Here is a 19217-nt window from a genome sequence, read left to right as displayed (position 1 = left end):
CTATAGGAAAGATGGGGACAATCTTCTATCAGGGCTAGTTGTGACAGGACAGGGGTAATGGTTTTAAACAAAAGGAGGGGAGATTTAGACTGAATATAAGGCAGAAATTGTTTGTGAGGGTGGTGAAACAGTGGAATGAATTGACCAGAGAGGTAGTGGAGGCCCCATCCCTGGAAGCATTCAAGGCCAGGTTAGATGGGGCTCTGAGCAACCTGATGTAGTTAAAGATGTCCCTGCTCACTGCAGGGGGGTTGGACTAGATGACCTCTAAAGGTCCCTTCCAACCCTAAGCATTCTATGATTCTATGATTCTACTGAAATCAAAACATAATCAAAGGGTCCACAGTCAGGTTGCTATCTTAGTTCTCCACAAGTTAAGAGACAATGTTCTCCACAAAATCAGTTGAATAAATAGTTTCTTTTCAGAGGGCAATTTAGAGTCCAACTTAAATGCTCTAAGTTAAACTATGTGCCTCAATCTAGTGGTTTAAACAGTCCTTCATGATGCTTTACGAGGTATTTTGAAGGTCGAGGTCACCTAATTGCAAATGTTAAAATTACAGTCCTGTGGAACTTTACATGAAGGTATTTCTGACCTATCAGTTCAGAAATAGATATGAAGAATCCATTATATGGTAAAGTTTAACAGAGTACTTACTCTTACCTATCGATTTCATGTCATGAGCAAGATACCTAGTGAAACTACAGGGTCAACATACATACACAAAGTACAAATATCTTTTAATAACCTGAGACAGAATGAATATCAAGGCCCTGAGAGCAGCAATAGACCTTACCAACCCTGACCATTCTCACCTGGGACCCTCATCCTTTCCTATGGGCCCAGGAGTCCCATTTTAGCTCAGCCTGGGGCTATCAGTCCTCTGTCACAGCAACACCATAAGAGTGCCGGTCTCCAGCCAGTCCCCAGATGTCTGCTGAATGGAACTCTTCTCCCTACGCTGTAGGGAGCTTAGCTCTTGCAAGGACTGTCATCCTTATATTGGTACCCTGTCTTCATCCTGACTCTGGCCCCATGTCCTTTTTGCTCCCTGGATGCACCCTGGCCCTGGTCCGTTTTTTGTCATGTTGCCATGGCTATCGATGGACCCTGTTACCAGCCCCTGGCTCTGCCCCCCATATTAAGCCCTTGTAGGACTCTGCCCCATTGAAGAGGGCACAGCCTGTGTGGAGTGACCCTCTGTTCCTTGTTCCTTGCCTTCCAGCCCTTGCTGCTCTCTGATAATAAAATTACATTTAAATGGATGTACTTCAAGCCAACTCCAAAATCTGCCTGTATTTACAGGGAAATAAATCCTCAGGAATGCACATTCAATTTTCACATTAAACTAGGAAATGCAAATGATTGCTTTAAGTTACTTCCTTTGGGTTACTTAGTCTAGAATCATAAAGTAATTCCAGTTGGAGGGACATCAAGAAGGCTATAGTCCAACCACCTGCTCAAAGAAGAGTCAAGTAGGAGATCAGACCTCAGAAGGAGAATCCACAACCACCCTGGGCAATCTTTTCATTTTGTGGATGTGCGTCTTGCCATTCACCTCAATGGAGACCCTTCTCACTAGGCTTCTTATAAGTATTTGAACAATGCTCTGACACCTCCCTATCCCCAGACATCTCTTCTCCAGGCTGAAGAAGTCCTTCTCCCTCAGTCTGTCCTCACAGGGCAGTCGCTTCATAGTGGCCCTTCCCTGAACTTGCTGGAATTTATCAGCAACTTTCTTGCACCAAGGATCTGATATTGGATGCTGTATTCCAGATGTAAAAGCTGACGAAAAGAAAATAATTACTTCCCTCAATTTACTGGCTGACTACACTTGTGTTGATGCAGCCCAGTATGCTATTAGTTATCATTGTTTCCAGGGTGCACTGTTGACTCACATGATGAGTAGTTGACTTTTACATTTGTTCTATTACAAGAACAGAATATTTTATTCCATTAGAGACTGGTGTTTTTCCAAAATAACCCACTAACAGAAAAGATGATTTTAGGTGCAAAGGAATTACATGAAATGAACAAGAGTTCCTGATACATTAATTTTCTTTTAAAAGGCAGCATAACATATCTGTGAGAGTTTAAAGAAAGAAAAAAAAAAATTCAAAGGAATCTGACTGTAATCATAGAAAAGTTATTGATTTATTTTTTTCCTGAAGATGACCTTCTCTGTGATGTGAAAATCAACACTAGACGCATCGTATGATTTTTAATGGAAAGACAAGATGAGTCTGTAGCTCAGGCCTTGAAATAAAGTCTTTGATTTGCTTCAAAACTCTAATGGCATTGCCCTTTAACAAACCTATTGTTTGAACATCAAGATGTAGCAGCAAAGAATACCAAACAAACAGATTGAACTGTTGCTGTAAAATAAAAACGAAGTGACTTTGAGTAGATGTCCAGTCTGCTGCATCTAATTAGTTACGTCAGATTGCTCCTAAATATAATAGTTCTCCTGTGTTGAATTTCCTTGTTTCTGAGAAAAAGAAGGAATGAAATCTATTCTTTCTGCATTATTTAATTTGGGATTAAAATCAATGGATAACCATCCATAGAATTCTGTGTCTTTTCTGTGGGAAATGCAAAGTAATGTTTATGATCTCCTATGCTACACTTACACAGATTAAAACTGTGAAACACATGTTAATCTTAAATTTGTATGTGAAGATTACGTGGTGTATATACACGCCATGTAAATGGCGTGAGTGCAAATAGCAATATTCATTACAAAAAAAAAGGAAATAAACTGGAAAGTCACTTTGGCTTTGCACTGTGCTTTTTACACCATGGAAAGAGATTTGGGGGTTTGGGTTGATGGCAAGTTGAATATGAGTCAACAGTGTGCCCTAGCAGCCAAAAGGGCCAACTGTATCCTGGGGTGCATCAAACACAGCATAGCTAGCCAGTCAAGGGAGGTGATTGTCCCACTCTACACCACACTGGTGCAGCCCCTCCTTGAGTACTGTGTGCGGTTTTGGGTGCCTCAATATAAGAAGGACATCAAACTATTAGAGTGTGTCCAGAGCAGAACAACCAAGATGATGAAAAGTCTCGAGGGCAAGACTTGCAAGGAGCAGCTGAGGTCACTTGGTCTGTTCAGCTTGGAGAATAAAAGCCTCCGGTACCTCGTCATAGTCTACAAATTCCTCAAGGGGGGCAGCAGAGCAGGAGGTGCTGATCTCCTCTCTCTGGTGACCAGCAACAGGACACAAGGAAATGGAATGAAGCTGCATCAGGGAAAGTTCAGTTTGGATATTAAGAAAAGGTTCTTCACTGAGAGGGTGGTTGGTCACTGGAACAGGATCCCCAGGGAAGTGGTCATGGCACCAAGCCTGTCAGAGTTCAAGGAGCATCTGGACAACATTCTTAGTCATATGTTTTAATTTTAGTTAGTCCTGCAAGGAGCAGGGAGTTGGACTAGATAACCCTCATGGGTCTCTTCCAACTGGAAATATTCTGTAATTCTATGGTTCTTAAATAGTATAGGGGAAAATTAATCACCAACTTACTGAATGTGTCTGTTTTTTCTGCTTGCAAAATATCTATGAAAAAATATATAATTTTTAATTAATTTAAATTTGACTCCAAGTCAAAAAGAGCTAATGGATCAGATGAACTGTAGTGAAGTCCTAATATGGATCAGGAATGCAGACATACATACTTAGGCCAGATCTGTAGGCCATATCATTAAATACAGAGCAAAACCAAGTAAATTCTGTGAATAATGTATTTCCTAGCTTCAGACATTCAAACAAGTGGACAAATTCAGAAATGTGCTAAAATCTAGTCTTGCTTTCATTGCAAACAGACTAAAATCTCAAGAAAAATCCACAAGCAAATAACATGTGAAATGGTCAGATAAATTGGTTGTGTGTAGCAGTATGGAAGTCTTTGACTCATCCTAGTGCTCTGCTCAGGAAAAGGTGAATACAATTGAAATACTGCTGTGACCTTTCAGCAGTCCCACCAGTTGAAAGTCCCAGGTGCCCTATGGAGTCAATGTGACATTCATCTGCTTGTAAGACAACAGGTGTTACCTAAAGCCAGGAACAGCAATAATGACACAAATACTTATGTTTTCCACCATGTCACCTCCACTTATGTGACACTAGAGGCCTTCAAACTGAAAAATGAATTAAATGAATGACAGAAATTTCTGGGGGGCAGGGAGAAAAATCCTAATATTGTAATTTCTGTAGTAGTCTGTGTCCCAGTTTTGGCTGGGATAGAGTTAATTTTCTTCCTAGTAGCTGGCATAGTGCTGTGGTTTGAATTTAGTATGAGAAGAATGTTGATAACACACTGATGTTTTAGTTGTTGCTGGCAGAGCTTACACCGGTCAAGGACTCCTCATCTTCCCATGCCCTGCCAGGTGCACAGGAAGCTGGGAGGGGGCACAGGCAGGACAGCTGACCCAAACTGTCTGAAGGGCTATTCCGTATCATATGCTGTCATGCTTGGGGGGAGTTAATTGGGGGAGAGAGTGATCATTGCTCCGGCCAGGCTGGGCATTGGTCAGTGGGTGGTGAGCAATTGCATTGTGTATCACTTGTTTTTCATATTCTGTATATTCTCTTACTGTTGTTATTATTATTATTATTATTATTATTTTCTTTTATTAAACTGTCTTTATCTCAACCCATGGGTTTTACTTTTTCCCCAGTTCTCTCCCCCATCCCACTGAGGGAGATGGGGAGTGAGAAAGCAGCTGCGTGGTGTTCAGCTGCCTGTCATGTTAAACCTTAACACTGTCTATCAAATAAATGAACTTGAATGGAGTTCTAAAATAGAGAGACAGAAGAAAAGAACTCCATTCCTTAGAAGGGAACAGTGAAAGTATAGTCTGAAATACCTCACATGGGAAAGCCAACCTTAGAATCAAAGGGGTTTGAGGGGACAGCTTGGAAAAAGGAGACTTAAAACTCAGAGGAAATTGGAGCTACCCAAGAAAAAAATTAGTGCAATATGCATGTTAAGATTCTAACTTCTGAAATTAAATTTCTCTTTAGTACCTATTTTCAGTCCACAATGTAAAAAAACTGCATATTTAATCTCTGGGATGTTTTTTCTTTTTTAATTTTTCATTTCAAGTCTGTATAGTGATCAAACTGGATTCAAGTGAATATAGCAGGCCCACTGTATAATACTTTCATGAAAGACCCAAATCTAGACATGACAAACTTGCTCCTTGGAGCATTTGCAACGCAAAACAATCTTGGGAATCCAAGATATTGTGATGCATTTTCTCCTAAGCAGCAAGAGTCAGTTTTGTGTACTCAGGAAATCTGCTAGCAGGGATTACAAAATAGAAACACAGACAAGTGTCATTTTGCATTACACATGGTGCATCAGGATGCAGTCTGATAAACGTTTTAAATGAAGGTAAATGGGCTGCTGTTAAAGAAGAAATGTTTTTTCACCCCATCATCTGTAGGTATCTCATTCATGCCTTGGGTTGCTCTTAGCATTTGTGAGCCATGCAGCAAGCTGGTCCACAGAAAAGGATGAGGGAATAATTCAGAGACAACAAAATTACATGTTTTCATTCACACTAATTCCCTGATCTGGCTCCCTACACAGCCTTGTGAGTGCTACAGCAAGCAAACAGAAAGTGAGAAAGGAACATGAGGCTGGGGACTAGACTAAGTCTTAATAGATAAATAAGGCTTTAGAAAAAGACCTGATCAAGGTCCTGCAGGGCCCTGGAAAAAAAATGAGGTATAAGGCATCTGGATTTTGTTACACCTCAAAAATATGTGAAGTGGAATGTATTTTAATGTGACAGTATCAGAATTGTGGATGGAACTAGAAAATTTTTCCATATGAAGATGCTTCATGCCCAGAATAACACGTTCTATTTTCTTGCAATAAGAGCTCTTGTGACAGGTACAGAATTGAGCAATGATACACTGTAATTAAAGATGACATAGCATGTTGTTATTTTACAACACTACTTGTCTATAAACATCTTATTCTTGTCATCTGTCTACTTACTAATAACAAGTAAACTAGAGAGACAGGGTGCTGAAAGGAGTAAGTGTACAGCACAGGCTTTCATTGCTACATCACCAATTCAGACTCAGATACAAACGCTCATGTTGAGAAGCCATAGAATAGTCACATTTTCTTAGCCAGTGATTTCAAATAATTTCCCAGATAATGCATAGCTTCATCACAAAAATCAGCCCTACAACTGCCACTGCATTGGTTTTGCGTGGCAAGTTTTGGTAGCAGAGGGGCTTACAGGGGTGGCTTCTGTGAGAAGCTGCTGGAAGTTTTCCCTGTGCCTGCCACTGGCCAAGGTCAAGCCCATCAGCAACAGTGGTAGCACCTCTGAGATAACATATTTAAGAAGGAAAAAAAACCTGATGTGGAACACCAGCCTGAGAGAGAAGTGAGAGGATGTGAGAGGAGCATCCCTGCAGCCCCCCAGGCCAGTGCTGCAGGAGGGGCAGGAGGGGCTCCAGGTGCCGGAGCAGAGATTCCCCTCAGCCCCTGGGGCAGCCCATGGTGGGGCAGGCTGTGCCCCTGCAGCCCAGGGAGGCCCACGGGGGAGCAGATCCCCACCTGCAGCCCGGGGAGGACCCCACGCCGGAGCAGGGGGGTGCCCGAAGGAGGCTGTGACCGGTCAGGAACTGCAGCCCATGGGAAGGGCCCAGGCTGGAGCATTGCGTGGGGGACTGTCTGCCGTGGGAGGGACCCCGGGCTGGAGCAGGGGCAGAGGGTGACGAGTTCTCTCCTGAGGAGGAAGGAGCAGCAGAGACAGCGTGGGATGAACTGACCCCAACTCCTGTTCCCTGTCCCCCTGCGCCACTGGGGAGGTGGAGGTAGAGAATTCAGGAGTGAAGTTAAACTGGGGAAAAAGGCAGGGGTTCTGGGGAAGGTGTTTTAAGATTCAGGTTTTTTTATCCTCTCCTACTGTGATTTGACTGGTAACAAATTGAATTAATTTCCCCAAATTGAGTCTGTTTTGCCCATGATGGTAATTTCTGAGTGATCTGTCCTTATCTTGACCCATGAGCCTTTTGTTATATTTCTCTCCCCTGTTCAGCTGAGGAGGGGGAATGATACGGCGGCTTTGGTGGCACCTGGCGTCCAGTCAGGGCCAACCCATCAAGCCATTAAGTGCATCAGTGTTGACTACCTCTTTAGAGGTACTGGGAATTGAATGCTACAAGCGGCACTGATATCTGGTCCTAAAAGAACTAAGAATGCATGTTCCTCACTGGCACAGTAAGGGAAAAACCACATAAGTGCTAAATTAAATTTAAAAAAAAAACAAACAAAACAAAACAGAAAACTTTGTGATCCTAATGCTTTAATTTCTTCTTTAATCATATAATAAATATGTAAGGAAGTCTCCTAGTCTTCTATTTTTTATATGGAAACAGTAGGATTGCTTTCTGATATCAGGTCTGTTCACTTTCTCTGTAGTCACTTCAGATGCTGTTTTATAGCAGGGAAACTACAGAATGTAAGACAAAAAAACAAAAGCAAAGAAGGTATAAGAATTCTACACCAACACTCAGGCTTTGAATTTTAATTTTTTAATGGTTTCATTGCCATTCTTTTCAGAAAATTTAAAAAGAAGTCCTAAATATAATGAACTGATGTTTTTAAGATATGTAAACTTCTAGGTTTTTAGATCAAAAATTTATCAAACATTCATTATGATTTTTCTTTAGGATAAACCTCTTTGTTTAAAAGAAATAGGTTAGCTTTGGAGTTTTAAAGCATTTTTAATGTAAAGCTGCATTTAAAAAAAGAAGTTTTAAAATTATGTCAATATTTTGTGACAACTTTTCCAATTATATCTATAGTGTGGATCTGAGATAAGCAGTGTAGCTAATTAATTTTAACTGTAACATGCAACTTCTGGTCTGTGGGATTTTAGTGGCCTGCTGCCAACCATCTAACAAAGAAATGGGTTTTTCTTGTTCTTTGTATCATTCAAGTAGGGATTCATGAACAGAAAAGCAGAATTACCAAAAAAAGAATGGCTCCTCCAGCCAGAAGACTAGTATTTTCTTGTAGATACAATTGCTTTCAATTATTTTAATTTTTTTTTTTCCAAATTTTAAGGCATTTGACTAACCATCTAGTTCATGGCATTATTATCCACCCATTCTCAAAGCTGTCTAAATTTACACTGAGGTTTCCTTGAATGACCTCATTGGCTAATGAGCAAATGTCTGCTAAGAATTGATCAAAAAAGCAAGTATCTTCCAAAATAAACTTCTAGCAAATTTTATTTGATTTTAAAAAGCAGAGAATTCCAGTGCTGAGTAAGCAATTACTCCTCTCTTCGTATTAAAATAAAATTGTAATTAACTATGGCTAAGTGGTTTTTATTGTATTATTCTGGATAATGTCAGTGGCTGACATAACTGGATGCTTTATTTACAAACCTAAAAAAAGTTCACCTATTCCCAAGGATTTTATGTCACATTATTTGTACTGAGCTTAGTGGGCCCTACTGCATGCTCAACAGTGTAAGTACCTTATGATGGCTCTAAGTGTCCAAATATGATCTATAAATTTAACTCACATGTGAAAAACTGGCAAACTTTGAAAATCTGTTAAAATGACAAAATGCGTCTGTTCTTTGGCTAAAGTTCTGTCCTACTGAGATGCATGTTCTCATCATGAATAAACCCATCCACCTATAGAGTTTCCTATTAACTTTTGTAGAGTTCTTAAGAATGCATGCTGAGCACACTGAACCTGTTCTTGCAGATCTGTGTGTTTTGGTATTATTGATATAGAATTTCTATCAAAGCTAACACAAATCAAAGCAAAAATTTGATCAAATACCAAATGTGGGTTGAAGGATGCAGACGTGTAGTTCTAGAGGTATAAGTGCTATCTATCAGTAGCTCCTTTTTTATGAACTTTATGGATATTTCAAAGTCTGCTATTGTGTATTACTGCTTCAAAATTTCATTGAGCTGTAACTCAGGAAAAACATGAAGGAAGCAACTGCTTATAAACACGGAGCTGTATTTTATTTTATACTTTAATGAGCAGTATATTAGTTCCTACAGAATACTCTTTCAACTATATTGGATTACAGTAATCACTAGTTGTCTAGACAGGGGATCAAAATGTGAATCTTAAATTAGATTGCCTTAAGATTTTCTCTTGTCAGGGTATTGTACTTATCTTAATAATATGACAGTCCAGTAGATGAAGAATATAACTTCACAAAGAAAACCTCAGAATCTTATGGGAAATTTCTTTCAAGACCTGCAGTGTATATTATTCTTTTTCATGAAAAATTACATTGAATATGTAAAAAAAACCCTCAAGTAAAGCTGACATATAATTAAGATCTCAAATTAATCACTGTCTTAGTTAAACTTCAATATGAAGCATATATCAAAATGATAAATTACAGTACCATAGGTTGACAAATATGGCTTATTTAACAACGTTATTCTGAAAGAAATAAATTAAACAGAACATTGAAATAGTGAGTGGATTTTTTTCCACACTAAAGGAGAGACATTTTTTCTTTCAACAATTAAATATTTCTTAAGGCAGAAGAAATGATAGGTTACTCATTGGTTTTAACAAATAATTGTTTTTTTCAGATATTAAAACAAATTAATATATTTTCATTAATTTTACCTGGAACAAAATTATGCATAATATGTGGCTCTCTAATCAATCGACTCTTATTTATTTATTTATTTATTAAGATTTGTCAAAGAAAATTTAGCACTCAACAGACAACAACTAAGGTCCAGGTGGTGGCTATGGTGGAAGAAAACATGAGGTCTATAATCATAGAATCATAGAATGCTTAGGGTTGGAAGGGACCTTTAGAGGTCATCTAGTCCAACCCCCCTGCAGTGAGCAGGGACATCTTTAACTACATCAGGTTGCTCAGAGCCCCATCTAACCTGGCCTTGAATGCTTCCAGGGATGGGGCCTCCACTACCTCTCTGGTCAATTCATTCCACTGTTTCACCACCCTCACAAACAATTTCTGCCTTATATTCAGTCTAAATCTCCCCTCCTTTTGTTTAAAACCATTACCCCTGTCCTGTCACAACTAGCCCTGATAGAAGATTGTCCCCATCTTTCCTATAGGTCCCCTTTAAGTACTGAAAGGCCTCAATCAGATCTCCCCGCAGCCTTCTCTTCTCCAGGCTGAACAAACCCAACTCTCTCAGCCTGTCCTCATAGGAGAGGTGCTCCAGCCCTCGGATCATTTTTGTGGCCCTCCTCTGGACCCGCTCCAACAGTTCCACATCCTTCTTGTGCTGAAGGCTCCAGAGCATGTCCAGCTTTTCCCCCACCAGTCCCCCCAAGTCCCTCTCGGCAGGGCTGCTCTTGATCCTTTCTTCCCCCAGCCTGTATTGATACCGGGGCCTTGCCCCGACCCAGGTGCATGACCTTGCACTTGGCCTTGTTGAACCTCATGAGGTTCACATGGGCCCACCTCTCCAGCTTGTCCAAGTCTCTTTGGATGACGTCCCATCCTTCTGGCATGTCAACTGCACCACTCAGCTTGGTGTCACCTGCAAACTTGCTGAGGGTGCCACTCGGTCTCGCTGTCTCTGCCATTGAACAGCACTTGTCCCAGTACTGACCCCTGCGGGACACCACTTGTCACCGATATCCATCTGGACATCGAGCCATTGACCACTACCCTCTGCATGTGACCATCCAACCAATTCCTTACCCACAGAACAGTCTACCCATCAAACCCCAGTTTAGAGAGAAGGATCTTGTGGGGGACCGTGTTGAAGGCTGTACAGAAGTCCAGTAGAGGACATCTGTTGGTTTTCCCTTGTCCACTGATGCAGTCACTCCATCATAGAAAGCCACTAGTTTCATCAGGCAGGACCTAGTCAAAAACATGTGCATGAGCTTTTTTCCTATAAATGAAACATTATTTTGCAAACGAAAGAACAAGGAAGAGAAGTCTATCTAGATGAGTTTACCACATATTCTCTCTTAAGATGGCAAATTCTTGGCAGTAGGAACAATCTTTAACTACACTTTTGTGTACTGTTAATAAAGTGACACAGCCATCCATACTGTGCCTTTGAGAGGTACTAGTCGGGATGTCTGACTCAGGCCAATGGACCTTGTTGATACTTTCCCATTTGCAGGTTTAACCAGTTGCACAGCTGAGCATGTACCCAGAGAAACACACAGACACATGCAGGCCACTGACATGACTGGCTACAGACTGCCACCGACAACTACCTATAGGGACTCACATAAAACACAAGCACTGGCAGCCAAGTCCCCTCTTTGGTGGGCAGACACAGGAGGTCATTCATGCAAGCACACACATGAGACTATCTGGGTTCACAAGCACACGTACATTCGCAGGTCCCCCATGTGCCAGCATGACTCCTCTGTCCAGCCAGCACCCCTGCCCAGATCCCAGGCCTTCTTACCTGCCCCATGGGTCCCCTGCTCACTGGCTGGTCCATCTTGATGCTCACTAGCAAACACGCAGCACTCACACACTTGTCCAGCATGTACCCTCCACCCACCTAATACCTCATCCCAGATGCAGGACATGCTAACAACTGTCGAGTCCAGCTGGAAATGTGCTGGTGAATGACACATGCACACCCAGTTTGGAGAATATACAGACAGTTGCCCTCCACACACCCCCAGCACCAGGACATGGCCTGCTCCAGCTGCCAGCGCTGAGCCCCTCACTTGCTTCACTCAAGCCGGTTCCTCCCAGTAGCTGTTTCTGGGGATAGACACTGGTCCCACCCCAGTGAGTGGCAGCTGAGACACCCACCCACTCCAGTTGCTGGCACTGAGACCCCACCCGCTCCAATAGCTGATACAACGTGTCAGAGGTACCTACACACCCAGTCTGAGTCCAGTAGCTGGCACTCAGCTCTTGAAGCCCTCACACACACAGAGAATAAAGAGTGAGATTGCACTGACAGTTAAAAAAGGATTTAGTAAGAATATAGGACAGATTGTGGTGATCAGGTGCAGAGCTCAGCCAGACAAGCATACTGACCAGACATCACAACACTTAGAAAATGATGGAAATGCAGAAGAATAGCACAAAATAATTTGTGATTTGGAAAAAAATACTTTGTGTTAAGACTTTAAAGTCCCTATTAAAAAGAAAGAATACTCTGAAGTGTGTGATTTTATTGCAGTACTTAAGAATCTAACATAAGAACTAGCAGATGCTATTACTAAGGGCTCTGTAATTTAGGAGATAAAAGCAGAACAAGAATCAGTGACTGGAAGTTTAAAAAACAGGGTTGAAAAGTCTTACTTCTAAGTGAGGTAGAGTGATCAGTGGAATCAAAGAAAGTGACAGTTTTCTTAAATCTTGATGTCTTCAAGAGCTGAATTTGTTTCCAGAAGCTATTGTTTAGCAAATCCAAATTAGTGATTGCACTATGAAGAATATTGTATGAAATGCAGTAAGAATTAACCAGATTAAGTCCACAGGCTTATTTTTCTTTACTCTCTCTGGATCTATACAGAAATGGTGGGAACAATATAACATATAGTTCAAATCTATAAAACTAATAAACATCAAGGCAACCTGGTATTGATTTCATAAAGAGCGATTCCCTTCCGTGCTACTATATTACAAGTACTTCTGGCATTAGGATTAGTATGATAGTCCTGGAGCAATGTTGTATCGTGACACACAGGCTACACTGGGTCAACTGGAAGAAAAAAAGTATTTTCCCAATCAATGCTTATTTTATTTAGTGACAATGTCAACTATTAACTGATAAAGTGTATTTTGGAAATGTTACTTTGCTTTTAAAAAACATTAGCTAGGAAGATGTCATGTGGCTATACATCTCTGTATTATACAGAGGAAAGAATATTCATTTATACTTTTAACAGATAAAATATCTGAACTATTTTGAAACTTTTAATAGGGTAGATTTCTTGTTTTGTTATTTCTTGTCTGGATTGATGCTGAACTATCAATAATATGATCAAAAGCAGGATAATATTCTGCTATTGTTAATCACAGCATAAAATTTGTGCAACTTTACTTCTCTTAATGGATTTACACTGCAAGCACATCAATATAAAAAAATCACTTTGCAACATGACAACACCATATTTTATAGCTTACGTACTTATTTATTTTCTCTGAACTTTGCTCATGATTTGATAACTCCCCTTCATTTACTAAATTAATTTTAAAATATTGCAAATTATGACTTTCCTTTTGCCATCCCTATACCAAGGGAGTTCAGAACTACCTACCATATTAATGACTATCTTGAAGAATGGCACAATAAAGTCAAAGCCTGATAAGCATCTTTCCTGTTTTCCATTTCCCTGTATATATAACCATTTTATTTCTGCATCACATGCTGTGGATAGCAGTTACAAGTCTATGAACAGGCATTTTGGGGAGGTTTTCCATCCACAGTTAGTATTCCAAGGCCAGAAGGATATGCTAGATAATTTTATGTGACTTTTTAGACAATGTGGCAGATACTCATACATTCAGCCAAAAGAAACTCCAGGACCTTTTTTTTTTTTCTTGTTATCCAATAGGTTGAATAGAAGTAAAAATTCAGAATTTATATTGCCTTCTTATGTTAGTATATTTGCTTGTTAGATTTAGTATGTTTCATTTTCAGAACAGGAGTTTCCACGATGAACCTATCTCTTCAGGCAATTTAAGCCTTCTTTATTTTAATTATTCTTTTCTTTTCTTTGTGGACTTTTCTTTCAAAAATAGTAGGCAAACTCATTTTAATTCAATTTTTATTAAGGGCTTGCTGAAGCTATTTTATGACAGAGAGCAGCCATACCCAAAATAGCTGTGGCAAAAGCTGAACAAAGAAAAAAAAAAATGCTGTAGTATCTGTCAGGTGACAGCCTGGTGACAACTTCACAGCTTAAAGTCTGTGGCTTTTACAATTCCAACCTGTCAAACACTTTTTGAGTGGACCTTTTATAGAGAACACTCCTACATTAAACAATTCATTAGTACTCCTTTAAATTTTTATATGAAGTTAGTAGTGATATTATTAGCTTAATACAGCTAGTACTTCATGAACCTTACCTGAATCCAAGATTTAGATTGTGTGTAGCTGCATTTATGAATTCTGATATGCAGGAGAGATAAAATAGATTATTCTGTTTGTTCACATTCTCTAGCTCTATACCAACTGCCAAAATTGTCTTTAGGATCCACATCCTGGCACATTGAAGTCCTACTAGTTTTTCTGATCTACATGCTTCAATAATCCTGTACATCAGCTACCATTTTTTTGCATGATAGGTCCCTAGAAGTCACTAGATGGAAATCCTGTTCTGTTAATAAACACCATCTGCTCCCTTCTTTCCTCTCCCCCTCCCATTATTTATAAAGATGAGATCAGTCTTGAAATTTTTAACATTGATTTCAAACACCTCTCAAAACCAGAATTGCTGAATTCCTGCAGCACCATTCCAGTACAAATATGAAGACCATTTCATTATTTTTACAGTGTCTAATAATTCAGTTTTATAATTCAGCTTTAAAAAAATGTGTAGCAGTACAAAACAGATAAAAATATATTTCATAACACTATTATAAATAATTGCAATTCATCTCCAGAACATTCAGAGTTTTCACTATCAGAAAAATCTATATATTAAGTTCTTTTTTTTCTTCCCCATGATGAATGGGATAGCACAAACGTGTCTGTCATTTATCTTGAATAAAGATTGCCATAAATTCTAGCAGTAAATTTGTTAATGAAGTAAATTCTTTTAACAATGTCAGCTACCTGTTTAATAGCTGTAAAATAACCCAGTAAGAAGAAAAGGAAGCACTGTTCAAAGCAGGACTAGGTTCACTGAAGCCCTTTGCTGTACGGGCCAAGCTTCTGTGTCGCTTTCTTTCTCAGCAGCTGTATTTCCCCTCCCGTGCTCTCAATGAATAAAGCTGCTTATGTATCTCAGGACAACAGGAAATGGAAAAGTGAATCAAATTCTTTTACTGCAAAATCAAAATAATCTTATCAGAAATAAAATAAAAAGGACACAGCTACACTGTGACTTAGCCTAAACTGTCAAATAGGAGATTAAGTATAGCATTTCTCTTCCACACATTAATACCCATACATGTTCCACAGACCCTGAAAGCTACAAAAAAAGAAAAAAAAAAAGAAAACATGCCAGAAACCTCTCCACAAAAAAAAAACCCAAAACCAAAACAGGCATGGAATCAGCAGACTTGTAACTCCCCCATTTCTCACTCCAGCCAGCAAAGCTGTGTTGCTAGACAGTGATGAAATGATAAATTGCTCATGGTAATTATTGTAGCTCCATTTTTTTTCTTAAAATCCCTCCTTAATTTTCAATGCATCTCAGCATTTTCTGTTGTGACCGTAAATGAATTATTTTTCTTTTGAGCAATCTTTTTCAGTTTTCTCTCATGAAATCCTTTTTCTCCAGGAGTATTGTACTATATAGAGAGGTATGTTTCTCAGATGTGTTCTTTCCCAAATAATAGAGAAACTGAACATAAAGAAGTATGTGCATAACAGTACCAAAGCTAACTCAAATATGCCACTTGACATTGAGGAAAGAAAGAAGGTGAGAGGAGAGAAAGAAGGAAAGAAGGATGTAGGGATGGAGGGTGCAGACTGAGGCTTATGATATTGAGGGTAGAAGGCCAGAGCGGGTATTTCTGTGTCTATTGTGTACTGAGTTTGACTGGATGTAATTGCAGGGGCTTACATATGATGCCCCAGCATAGTAGTTCTATTGATGATACAATTTCATATCTTTTCATACACATTTTTATTCTCAGGAGACCAGAAACTTAGTATGTTCCTCTGTGTTATGACCAAGAAAGTCCACAGTAGATTCATCGTTCCCACAGATTGTGCCAGGTACTCTGAAGTTTCTTGACAATTTTCAGCTCAACTGCAAATATGTAAAGGAGGATGGGAAGTCAGAATAAGAGATGTTGGTGGGCTTTGTTTATTTGGGGGTTGGGGGTGTGTGTGTTGGGTTTTTATTAAAGATAGTGAACATTAATGCATCCCATATAACTGTCTCTCTATGCCCTCTATTTCCAAACATTTCAAAGGAAAGTATTTTAAATGATTACTGATTGTGAAAGGTATGCTCCTTCTTTTTCAAATCACACCTGGAACTAATCCTTTCATATATATGTCTCTACCGCTCATCCTGCCTTCTCATGCTATCTCTGTCTATCATTTTGCTTTATTGCAATGATAGGTTGCTAATCATTTCTATCTTAGGTCTCAAATTACAAATCCATAATGAAGCACTTAAGTATGTGGTCTGATATTTAGGGGTACTAAGTATGCAGATGTTTCATCAGGAAGCTAAAAAGGAGCTACTGGGCAATCAAAATTTTTGAAAATTGGATACTAGGTAGAACCAGATCTGAAAATGTTGATTGCAGGGTTATACACATTCACAAAGAATACAAGAACAGAAATAGAGATTGCCCTGATGTGATTATCATTTAAATACGTCTATTCTCTTGCGTCAAGGAATGATGCTGAAATGAATGTAATGTAATGAGTTTTCATTTCTTTGCTAGCTGGGTATAAAGACAGGTAGCTTCACAGGAAGTCAGAAAAAAAGGAAATAAAGGGAAAATTCTCACTGAATGAAGCTGCCTTGATGCAGCTCTTAAAAAAGTAGAACTGTCTGTGGGAAGGGAGACTCCAGTGAACTAAAATTCCGGGTCTAGCCCAACTTCTTTCAACATTCCTGATTTCATAAAATAAAGCCTCAGATTCAAAAAAGATGAGTATCAAATTCAAGGTAGCAAGTTTATGTTTTGTTCTAAAATGCTGATTTCTGTGGTTGAAGGTAAAATTTCCTCACCCTTGTCACTGATTTAGGAGCTTGAGTTCTATTAATCAGCATATGATTTTAGCCTAGAAAGGAACTATGTCAGGAGTCAGTCATATGTGCAAACTGAACTCTATTGGTGATCTTCCATTTTAGATTTGATCATTCTCTATCATAGCTGAAATGCATAGTACTCGATCTCTTAGTGTTAGTAGTGCAAAACCTTTTGGCAAACAATGTCTAAGTACAGTGGCTCACACCATATATAGTGAATTTGAATTTCCCAATTTATGGCACCAAATAAATGATTAAAAATGCTACATATTTTCCTAATATGTATAAGAGAAGTATATACTACATTTTACATAGTTAAAAATCCATGGGATTGCATAGTACATTTCTATATAACAGTTTTGTAATAATGCTGCTGCTGAACACTTGAAAAATTAACAGACTACAGTGTAGCTATAACATAGCCAAAAAAAATTGTTGCAGTTAGCTTGAATTAACAGACTACAGCTGTTAACAGCTATAAACCAGCCAAAACCAGTCACACATAGCTTGAATTTCTATTTTGTAAATTACGTCTTGCTCGTGTGCAAGCCAGGAAAAAGAGTGTGTGTAATTGCCTCATTTATTTTCTATAATAACTCAAGGGACAAGAAAGGCCTGAAAATTCTTTTACATTTTTCGTTTCATATCTTTACATAAATACATATAGGAAGGAATTTCAATAAGAAGTAGCATTCTAATGCATTATACCTGAAGGTAAACTATGTCAATGGCTGAATACATTTTACTAGAGTGACTCTGGCTGTATTTCTCTGGAAGCCCTCCACTGCATTAACAGTTTTCAGCTATTTTCCTAACTAAGTGTTACTCAGCTAGTTACTTTTTCAGAGATTAGTTTCTGTTGCAGGTGGGAGTGAGGAGGGTACAACAATGGCCTCAGAAGCTTCCCCAGGCAGTTTATTATAGCTCCTGGCTTGCTGACAGAGATGCTTAAATGAAGGAAAAAGATTGTGTCTTTACATCAATTTAAAAAATAAGAGAAAACCAACAGTTTCTATTTATATCCTGTAAACATATGTTAGTGTTCATAGTCGCAGTGCCAAGAAATTGATTTTAAAAATGGATGCATGATATATTCCAACTCTTCAAGCTTGATCATAAACAAGATCCTTCCTGGAACATGCATACAATACTATGAACTTCTGGACTTCAGGAATACATGTGCCAGCTCATTCACTTCAGTGTCTGTGTGAAAACTGTAGACAATCGTGAAAACTGCAATAGGGAAGTAGCTTTGTGTCAGTTCAGAGAACTAAGTCAGCATTTCTACTATGCAAAAGTATGAGAAGGAATCCATCCATAAAACTTGCAGATATAAATTCAATCATCTAGTGAAATTCAAGGGGAACTAGTAATGTCTTGGCAGTAATTTGAGTAAGCATAACTTAGTAGGACCAGAAAGATTATTATTATGTTTTTTTAGAATTTAAAGAATTTGGCATTATTAAAGTAAATGTCATAAAACATTTGTGTCTTGATGGGACTATAAACGGTAGAGTTTTAAATATTTCAATTTCCAATGTGAGTCTATGCATCTGAATGACTGCATGAAAAGCAAACATTGTAACTTGGAAAAAGGTTATAAATGTGTATTTCTGTACATTTTTGTGCGACATTTAGTTTTATTATCTATAGACATAAGAGCAAAAAATCCAGAATCTTTTATTAAGGATGTCTTACCTTCATAGTAAACTTTAAACCCATGAGCACTAACTGCAAAGTCACTTGTCAAGCGCAGTGAAAATACAGATGTTGTACTTGTCACAGGTGGAGGAAGATGAAATCCTGTTAACCTAAGAAAAAAAAATCATAATTCATGGTTAATTATCTGAAAAATAAAACTCTGTGTGACAGGTTGCTGTTCCAAACAGTATTTCATCATGAAAAGAACAACTGACTTAACAGTATATAGTTTCTATTACTTGAGAAAATTATTTTTATGCAACAGTTTAAGGAATCAATATAAAATTTTAGTGGCTTTCATGGACACTGAACTGGATAAGGTGCATCGATTTGAGAAAACTGTACTTAGTAGAGATGATAGTAAGATATAGAAACTGGACTATAAAACAGTCCAGATTATCAGCAGATGAAGAAAGCCCCCACAAACCACTAGCCATTTTACTCTATTTAGGGTAATGTTCAAACATCTATTGCATGATATATTTTGCACAGACTTCTGTTACATTTGTAGTGGAAAGAAAGGGGAATATGATTCACTTTAATGAGGGTATTTAAGATTATTTAAACTATGTACTTTAGCCTCAAGGAAGATACCTCTGCTTTCAACTCAAACAGGAAATCCAAAGAGCATCATTGTGAAATC

General features: G+C 38.7%; 1 protein-coding gene across 3 annotated transcripts in view; it reads right to left on the bottom strand.

Moving 5' to 3' along the window:
• CSMD3 (CUB and Sushi multiple domains 3) overlaps positions 1-19217 on the bottom strand; it is a 699407-nt gene that overhangs the window by 566045 nt on the left and 114145 nt on the right. For all 3 annotated transcript variants that reach the window (XM_009643918.2, XM_009643926.2, XM_035899525.1), the window contains exon 3: positions 18572-18684. In XM_009643918.2, coding sequence (XP_009642213.1) covers positions 18572-18684 — 113 coding nt within the window. The remainder of the gene's footprint in view (positions 1-18571; positions 18685-19217) is intronic.

This window comes from Egretta garzetta, unplaced genomic scaffold, assembly GCF_000687185.1.
Source record: "Egretta garzetta isolate BGI_Z169 unplaced genomic scaffold, ASM68718v1 scaffold240, whole genome shotgun sequence".
NCBI lineage: Eukaryota > Metazoa > Chordata > Aves > Pelecaniformes > Ardeidae > Egretta > Egretta garzetta.
The sequence above is the reverse complement of the archived record's forward strand: the minus strand, read 5'-3'. Positions and strand labels throughout refer to the sequence as shown.